This window comes from Topomyia yanbarensis, chromosome 2 (assembly GCF_030247195.1).
Source record: "Topomyia yanbarensis strain Yona2022 chromosome 2, ASM3024719v1, whole genome shotgun sequence".
Taxonomy (NCBI): domain Eukaryota; kingdom Metazoa; phylum Arthropoda; class Insecta; order Diptera; family Culicidae; genus Topomyia; species Topomyia yanbarensis.
In genome coordinates, this window is record NC_080671.1 from 78,430,881 (window position 1) to 78,440,880 (window position 10,000).

The 10,000-nt window shown below is 36.6% G+C and overlaps 1 protein-coding gene across 3 annotated transcripts in view; it reads left to right on the forward strand.

The window, feature by feature from the left end:
- LOC131678509 (serine/threonine-protein kinase GL21140) overlaps nucleotides 1-9,643 on the forward strand; it is a 97,914-nt gene extending 88,271 nt beyond the window's left edge. For 2 of the 3 annotated variants that reach the window (XM_058958706.1, XM_058958707.1), the window contains exons 6-9: nucleotides 7,343-7,440; nucleotides 7,511-7,777; nucleotides 7,844-7,993; nucleotides 8,066-9,643. In XM_058958706.1, coding sequence (XP_058814689.1) covers nucleotides 7,343-7,440; nucleotides 7,511-7,777; nucleotides 7,844-7,993; nucleotides 8,066-8,374 — 824 coding nt within the window. In that variant the 3' untranslated portion in view covers nucleotides 8,375-9,643. The remainder of the gene's footprint in view (nucleotides 1-7,342; nucleotides 7,441-7,510; nucleotides 7,778-7,843; nucleotides 7,994-8,065) is intronic. The other variant, XM_058958708.1, reaches the window with a different exon arrangement.
- Nucleotides 9,644-10,000: the final 357 nt, after the last annotated feature.

The following is a 10,000-nucleotide window of genomic DNA, read 5'->3' on the forward strand; positions in this document are numbered from 1 at the left end:
TTACAAAAGAGTTAGCGCATTAGGACGAAAAAATAGGTGTTTGAGCTATTTGGAAATACGCACAATAATTTTGTAATTGTAACACATTCCGTAGAATGTATAATTTGCGCAATTGTACCTAAATTAAGAGTTTTTGTAAAAGCAATAATTGGCTGCACCATTACACAGCCCAGAAAAATAATAAATTATTGAAAGCTCAATCGGCCCACCCCTTAGTCGATTTCTAGTCCCACCAGGAGAACTTTCTCCAAATTTGAAGTAAATCGGACAAGCCTAGCTACCGGACCAACGCTCCTAAAGTTTGCATGGGATTTTTCGAAAATTTACGTGGAGAAAACCCACCATCTCGCATTTTCGCCGCTAGGTGACACTGTATGCATCGTATCAACTGTAATTGAAAATAAGAAAAATAATTTTTTTTTCATTCGTTTATTTGACACGGCATTTGCAAAAGCTTTTTACGCCAGTTTTTTTTACATAGCACGTTACAAAAATCCTTAAGACTAATTTTAACTATACTAGTAATTTGTCTAAAACTAACACTGAAATCACTTTATTGTTTGCTTTTTTCCTTCCATTGTTGTATTTCATAATGATCTAGTATTTTCGGGTGTATTTATTTGCTTTTTTCTGTTATTGTCTAAACTTAAAAACTGAATATTCTAGGACACTTTTATTGGTGAATGATTAGCCTTGGATGAGAGTATTATGATAATTTAATTGTCTATAACTTTGTCGAAAACTGTTAGTTAATCCACCTTTGTTAAAAGAAGTTATTAAATTTTTAACGAAGTGATATCTGAGTCAGTTTTGCATGGGGCCCAGCAGCGCATGGTTTTGTATCAGTACTCAATTCCTACAAATTAAACATTTTTCTGAAATAACGGTTAGGTTTAGCTCAATAGTAGGTTCAGAAGAATTATAGTAAATAATACGAGTCATCTTTTGATTAGAAATTTTAGTTTAATCTGTGACCGCATAGAGGGCGCCAACGCTAACTTTTCATAGAAGAGAGATGGAACATCGACATGTTCGGAAGAATTACAGCAAAATGCCCTTTTCTACAACTTTATAGAAGACTCCTAATTTTTATTTCTCTCTGACAAGTTAGTGTTGGCGCTCTCTATGCGGTAACATGTGGAACTAAAATGTTCTAATCAAAACATGACTCGTATTATTTACTATAATTCTTCTGAACATACTGTTGAGCTAAATCTAACCGTTATTTAACAAAAATATTTAGTTCGCAGGAATCGAGTACTGATTCACAACCATGCACTGCTAGGCCCCATGCAAAACTGACTCAGCCATCACTTCGTTAAAAATTTAATTACTTCTTTTAACAAAGCCAGATTGACTAGCAGTCTTCGACAAAGTTATAGACAATTAAATTATCTTTCTTATTTCCACTTACAGTAATAATACGATGCATGCAGTGCCTCCTTGCGGTGAAAATACGAGATGGTGGGTTTTCTCCATGCGAATTGTCGAAAAATACCATACAAAGTTTAGGAGCGTTGGTCCGGTAGCTAGACTTGTCCGATTTGTTTCCAATTTGGGGCAAGTAATCCTAATGGGACTAGAAATCGAGTCAGAATTTGCTTTGTGAAGTTTTGAACGCCTTAACTCTCTAATGCTGACATTCCAGGCGCAAATGCCTTTCTTCTGGCTCTTAAATGTAGAGTAAATACTATTTACAGTAAGTCAAAAAAATATTTGTTATCCGATTTGGCCCTTAATTTAATTTATTGTACTTGCATTACTTTAAAGTGGCCTATTTCTAAAAAAATCAGCAAGACGAATGCATTTTGAGCCCACTATACATATGTGTAATGAAATATTCAATAATCAGGGCCGCTGGGTAATGTGGGTAGTAAAGGTAGTACTATCCACTTGAAAATAATCGAGTTGGTAATTACCCACTCAAAACTTTGGAATAAACCTAAAATTTAAATTTTGCCACGCATGTGTTTCGGGTGCACGTTTGAAATTTTCGAGGTATGACCAAGTATGCAAATGGAATGCACAAACGCGTCGCAAGTGATTTATGTGAATGTAATGCAAGCGTATGTAGAGGTAGATGGGGTAAAATACACCCCTAAGGAAATATAATCATAACTTTGCTATAGACTATCAATTGGGAGAATTCAATTTAATTTAATATCATTTAGCAACATTTTACTCTGAAATCACAATCGCTTTGCAAAATATTCAAGAACATAAAAAATATTAAATTTTTCAAAATCATTATGAATTGCTCTTTGAAAATGGGCAGGGCAAAACGCACCTATGCAGGGGTAAAATGCACCACAACAACGGGGCACAATACATCATAGCAAATATCGAAATAGCTGATTATAATGCAGAAGATCGCAAAAATTGCAGCATTCCAATTAACTGCCTAAGTGTATTCTACTTCAATTCGGTTATGTCTCTGACATTACCTGCCCATTTTTTTCTTGTCACTCTATGTACCATGGTTGATTCGTACTCTTCGATCGAGCGAGCTAGCGTTGTTGGCACTATCCCGTTGTCGTCAAATGAATGGTGGCAACCGTATTAGGCATGGTCCAGAAGAAAAATTTGAAAAATTATTTCAAATGACTTACCTGAAGTTTCCGACGACAATTTACAGCACAAGTTAGAAGAGAAAACATAAATGTATTCTACTTCATTGCGGTTATGTCTCTGACATTACCCATCCTTCTTTTTTCCGGAGCGGGTCATTTGGCATGATAGACGTTCAGCATTACGGACAGTTGGCATAATTTGGAGAAATGATCGTTCTGTAGGTCAATTGGCATAACGGACATTTGACATAATTTTGCTAAATGATCTCATTGAAATTTGGCATAACAAACGAATGCGTAGTTTACCAGCGAATGAGCCATTCGGTGAAAGCTGCACTAAGCTATAATAATAATGTGTAAGTCCTGTCACTAAGTTAGTGTCGGATTCTGATGCGAGGAACTCGAAGCGCCTCACCAATAACTAACTTATTATTGTGTTTTTTTCCATTATATCATATTGATTATAATTCAAGTGAATACGTTTTATAACTGATTTTGCCTTCTTTTAAATACAGCTCTTTTCAATTTCATTTTAGAAATTTTTGTGTTTGCTCAATTTCGTAATTATGGACTGTTTGTTTATGATTTACGTTGGTATTACAGGTTTTTGTTCATGTAGGACACTAGAAATGCGATCCAACAGACGTATGTTTTATTCTCTATCGTTATTATGACCGCCAGTGAGTTTTAGCTTTCCAAACAGCATTTCAATAATTAAAATTATCCTTATTACCATTCTATATATCATGAACTATTCTTTCGAATTAAATACCGTTCGATTTGAACGATAGTGAGTTCGTCATTCCTGGATACAGCCAAGTTTTTGAACCGGGCTGGGCGTAGCGTATTGGTAAATCGATTGCCTTGTACGCAGCGCACCTGGGTTCGAGTCCCGACTCCGCACAAAGGGTTAGAAATTTTTCATAAGAGATTTTTCTAATCCCAAGAGGCGAATGACCTTAAGGTTAAAACCTCTATAATCGAAATAAAAAAAGTTTTGAAACGATTATTTCTCGACAAACATATGAAGCCAACTGTCAAAATTTACCTACGGGAAAAAATCCGGACCAACCAGCACAGCTGTTTATAGCAAACAAAATAGAAAAGTTTGCTCTCTCGTTGACTGTTATAGTAGCACTTGGGTGAAAACAGTGTAATGCGATTTTTACGCATAACCTAGGCGAGGTGGCGCCGACCCACCGTCGGAGGCGGCGGCCCCTCGCAAGCAAACCTGTGATCCACTCATTTGCCGGGATTTCTTAAAGGTAGGTATTATGAATTAGTTTAAGTCCGACTGAGCGATTGCGATGTTGGACAGCACACGACTTGAAGCGATGGAGTATAGCCACATCAGACGTAAATGCTATTTATTAATTTGCAAAGAATGAATTTTGGGCCTTCAGCAGTAACACGGCTCAAAATTATACCGAAATGACTTTACTTCTCGCACAGCCTAAAATTATGTCTGTTTCCCTGTAGTTAAAAAATGATAAATTACCTCCAATGTGATAACTTATCAAAATTATGCCAAATGTCCATTATGCTAAATGGCCGTTATTCCAATTTTATCCTGAAGATAAAATAAATTATGCCAAATGACTTTATGCCAAATGACCCAGACCCCTTTTTTCATTACCAAAAATCTTAAACAAGATACTTAGCCCAAAAAATGAATTATATGATTGAAGAGAAACAAATTAGGTCAAGACCCGTGATAAGCATTTGAACGGTCGAGTTGGAAGCCACGCAGACATTCGTAAAAAGTTATTACAACTAGAAGAAAAACCAAATGTTGCTTATGCTAAATGATCGCTTTCCAGAAGATAAAAATAATTATGCCAAATGTCCGTTATGCCAAATTACCTGCAGCGTGATCACTTTTCAAAATTATGCAACGCGTCCGTTGTGCTAAACGTTCATAATGCCAATTGTACTGTGCCAAACGTAACATAACATATCTACCATATACAGGCTCCTTACTGCCGTCTAGTTCTCGTATTATGAAACCATTTGTTCGCCAACGAACTGCCCTAGACCAGCTAATAGATTTTGCCGAAGGCAGCACCTTCTAATTTATATTAAGATACAGAAATTCGAAAACGTGTTCGCTAGCGCCACCTATCGGATGAAACTCAAGTTGAACTTTACGTCATCAAACAGCCCTTGTCCTTCTTCGGAAAGATGGAATCTTGTAACAAAGATTACCGACAAGAATAAACCCACGTAGTGGAGATCTTACTGCACACTTAAAATCCATTACCTACCAGTAGGTAATTTTAATTTGCTGTCCTTATTTCACTGCCGGAAAACAAGGGAGAGGGAATGATTTTTTCTATTCTATTCTATTCTATTCTATTCTATTCTAACCCTTACACAGCCAGTATTGAAAAGCATCCTGGAAAACACTGCAGATATTCTTTAGTGTTTTTCTTGTCAACATTAATATTTGAAGCATATTATGTGTAATATGTCGCAAATATTAAAACGGCCAGGCCTACTGTGCAGAGTTTGGTTTAAAGATGTTTCAAAATTATACGGCAATTAAATTATTCATTTAATGAATAATCCAACCAACGAATCATTTTGAATCTTGAAGGAGGAAGAAACGAGGACAACCGTACCGACCGTTTCAGTGTAAAGGGGATATGATAAATCGTTGGGAGGACTAGGCTAAGAAGGTAAATGTCACTCCTTTGGTCCTTTGGGATGCGACAGAGGTATTTACACCTTGCCCTGGCTGATGAGCCTAGGTTATAGCGCCTTTGCTCGCTCTTATGGACGACTGCACCCAGTAAGGCAATAAGCTTCATACGTTCTATAATACTTTACTGGGACCGCGCCTATAGTCAGAAATTGGGAATCACTCAGATTAATAGTGATACAACACCCTGATGTGGCATACAATAAAAAAGGGTCTGCCACAGTAGATCAAAACACTGGGATATGTACCCAATAAGAGAAAAAAAAACATTTGATGTCAAAATATATGGACTGATGTCAGTTAGGGTTAAAGGGACTCGATGTTGGGTAGAAAACAGCATCAGAGTACTAGGTGCAAGATATAAAATGCAAACAGAAAAATACTCCTTTATCAATTTAAACAATCTCTCTAATGAGATAAATCGAAACAAATATTAATGATCCAACTAGTACAAACTGTACAAAAATAATCCAAAGCTGAAAAGAGGTATTCTACATCACTTAAAAAACTTGTAAAAAAAAATGTATTACGCTACAAAAATATGAAATAAAGTAACTGTCTGATCTCTCTGATCTCTACTCCTTTATCAAACAGACGTCTTAGGCTTGTTCAAGATGACTATCTGCTATTCTTGGTATCCTTCCAGATGACAATGGTCATATTTAAATTTCAAAAGAAACTGCCTCTTCCGGTGTAACCCTTGTTGAGCAACTTCCACAATTCTTCCGAATGATCACAAAACTTTAAGTACTGAGAATACGCTCTTGAACGTTCCGAACAAAATTGCCGCGAATAGATATGAAATAAAGTTAGCCTCACAATTCACTTGGTGCATTACGTTTTTCGAAAAAAAAATATCGATGCATCTCAAAAAATTAAAGCATATAGTATAAATAGTGGCACTGCTGAATCAAATCACCTCTTCGTTATCCTACAATAAAATGATCCATGCGGGAAATGTTTGATATTATATGATTAGCATGTATATTTCTACGGGAACAGTATAATCCAACAAAATGCAACCACACTATATCTGACATACAGAAAAATTTCAATTTCACAAGTAGATACTTTTAACACCGTTGATATACAACGTAAAATATATTGTAATTCGTACATAAAAGTGCAATTATTAGTATGAGCTCTGTTCTTGTGAACAAAAAAAAACCAATTGATCCTCCAGACAACATTGTAATATTGTTTAAGCTATACGGAGTATTGAGTATTCAGGAAAAATAGAGTAAAATAAAAAGAATAGATATCACCGGAGTTATTCTGCATCCTGTTTTTCTTCAAAGTCGTCTCGAGAAGTGATAGTGGGCGAGTTAAGGCTGGGCCGCTTCTCAGCTAAATTGTATTGCCTTTTTCAGCTCATTTTGGGCTAATAAATTCCGTAATTAGAGCACAATTTTTGGTCCGACTGATCGGTTGTTGACACTTTCACGAAAATTGCAATAATCATTCACAAATTGAGTACACGCATATTAAGTACACATTAGCTGCGAAAAACTTTTTTGTTTTAAATTGACAAGTGCGAAAAAATCGTAAGGGAGAGGGAATGATTTTTTTTACTCAAAATTAATGGGATGAAGTTTAGTCGGCTTTGGGGAATATCTCCTTATTTTTGGGTAAATTTGGACTCCCTCTCTTTCGTTTTTCGTTGGAGGAAGTAGGATGCACAGATTTAAGATTACCTACTGCTAGGTAATGCAAGTTTTCTGTGTGCACCTACATTCCATACTACTGCAGTGATATGTGGTATGTTAATGTCAATCGTTCAATGGCTGCTTGTTAGTTTCATCTTAATCTTTTAAAGTTTATACCATTTCACTGTATCATTCATTTCGGCGAATGATCCTTAGTATATAAATCTGCAAGAACTAAAAAAGTCTCACATTACACGGTTACCCAGAGACAGAAATTGCTATATTAATTTACCTATCTGGAATGATGCCAATCTGGGCTGCTGCTGATAAGCCGTGGTCAATTACTGTTCGATTCGAAATGACAATTGTTCCAAATTAATTTTATGAAATTAACTTTTACGTGATGTTTTTTTTCCTATCTACAGGCGATGGAAACTTTGCTGTTGTGTTAAAACTGAAAGACAAATCATCGAACGCCGATTATGCGCTCAAAATAATCGACAAATCAAAGTGTTCCGGAAAGGTACGCAACCTGATCGAAATCCGAATCACTGTGATAACATTTAACATTGCCTTTCAACTTCCACACACAGGGCCACTATCTAGCGGCAGAGATTCGTGTGATGAAGAAGCTGAACCATCCGTGTATCATCCAGCTGATACAGGACATTGAGACGATGAACAACATGTATCTGGTGCTGGAGTTGGTACGAGGCGGAGATTTGTTTGACGCCATCACGAGGGTAACCCGGTTCTCTGAAAATCAATCCAAAATCATGATAAAGCATCTGTCTTCGGCGATGTCGTACATGCACGCCCTCAGCATCGTGCATCGGGACATAAAACCAGAAAATTTGTTGGTGAGTAAACTGTAGGATTATTACGATAAATTGAATGAAATACACATTTTCACTGTCTTCAAACAGGTTGAATTGGACAGGGATGGCAATGTAATGCTGCTGAAGCTAGGCGATTTTGGACTAGCCTGTGAAGTTACGGAACCATTGCTATCGGTATGCGGGACGCCTACTTACGTGGCACCGGAGATCCTCATGGAAACTGGTTATGGCGTAAAGGTATGTTCCCGCAATTGAGATATACTCCAAATTAACATAATTTTTTTAATTTTCTGTTTCTCCATATATTAGATTGACGTGTGGGCCGCCGGTATTATTCTATACATTCTACTCTGTGGATTTCCACCATTCGTTTCACCCGACAATCAGCAGGAGCAGCTGTTCGACGCTATTCTGAATGGTTTCTTTGACTTTCCTGCGCCCTACTGGAATAACATTGGCGACAGTGTACGAGATCTGATTATCAACATGCTGCAGTCCGATCCAGAACTGAGGTTTTCTAGTGAGGACATTCTCGATCATCCCTGGCTGACGAGCGACGTGGTCGGAGACACACGAGATCCCAACGGGTACCGAATCATCTCCAATCTGGTGTACTAGAAAATCCACTTTTCTTTCCGCCTATCTGTCAATTCCTTAAGTGGACTAAATTACTGTTTAGAAAAGCTAATGCACATATCCTTAGTTCGTTAGGATTCTATTTATGTGTAAATTGTTCATTTTCTACACAAACATCTAAATTTTATGTTATTTAGTTAAATACCAAAATTTCTGTGATTATTTAGCTGCATTATTTGCACAGAAACAGAATGCTTTTTCAACTTTTAACTACATTTCTTTCTCCTATTGTCACTACTCCCATTTGGGTAAATGGGAGCGTCTGCATGGAATGTCAAAAATGAAGAACAACTAAACTGTACATAGCATGGTCAAATAGTCGTTTCTCTTTTTTACCTTAATCGTATTTTCTCCATTTCCATTATCTATTCCATATCAGTACCGAGTGAGCGAGCCATCATGTGGAGTCAGCATGTTTTGGATGATATTCTTTAGGGAGAAAAAACGCTAATCAAGTATAAAACGCCAAAAAGTGAGTAAATATTTTTGAACAGCTTCTTTTGAATTCGAGAATGTTCGTGGAAAATGACACGTGCGGACTCGTAGCACCAAATCGAATTGCGTTGGTCTCTACGTCCTGCAAAGCTATATCGAATCCTGTAAATAGCAGCATTTTAAGGTATTTATGAACCACAACTACTGTTACTAGTAAGAATCAAGATAATCGTAACAATTGTAATGTTCGGACAGAACGAAATATCATCACGAGAGAACTGTATACATATTTGTTCGTTGTAATATTATTGCTGTTAGCAATTGCAGATTTTTATTCATTTGAATATAATTTAAGCAAGCTTATTTACTAGTTTTAGTTAATGTTAGCCCAATTTTTTCCAATTCTCATATAAAGAAAAAGAGCGGAATCGCAGTCAGTCCAAGTCAAACATATAAAATAGCTTAAGAGTATTAAAACAAAGGTGAAAGCAAGGAGTTAGACTTAGTACATTTGTTTTCATTCGCTGTATTGTTTTCTAATTTATTTTCCTTCCCCGATTCGTGAGTAGCATTGATAATCGTTTTTTGTTTGTAAGGGTCGTTTCTGACAAGCACGCGTTAACAGTGTTTAGTTTTTGTTTAAGTTTGTTTCGTAAAATCACAATCCGAAAAGAATACAATCAGTTAAATGATCTATTGATACATATACATATTAGTGTAGACGTAACAAAATTTGAGCATCAATACAAATTTGACGAGTTTTTCTTTGCTTAAAAATACACAGTATTCACTGCAGCGGTCCAGCTTTGGTATGAATTTTTATTTTATTTTGTTCGAAAATTCCACTTATATCATACAGTATTGGTTCTCAACCCGGGGTACACGTACACCTTGAAGTATCTTGGCTGGTTTCGGGGGTTATCGGATTTCTTGTATTGTGGCATGATACCCACTGTAATAATCACGAGGAGTGTACTCAACCGCGTACTAGAAGTGAGTGATGCCAAATATGTTGCTAGAAACACGCATTTCTTACGTAGTAGTATCTTTGTTTCGGTTGGTGAAAAATATAACAATTGGCCTAGTACAAATATCTTGACTGGTTTCACGGAGTACCGGAACATATAGTGGATATATAGTTTCGTCAATACCAGATCAGACCAGCGTAACAAA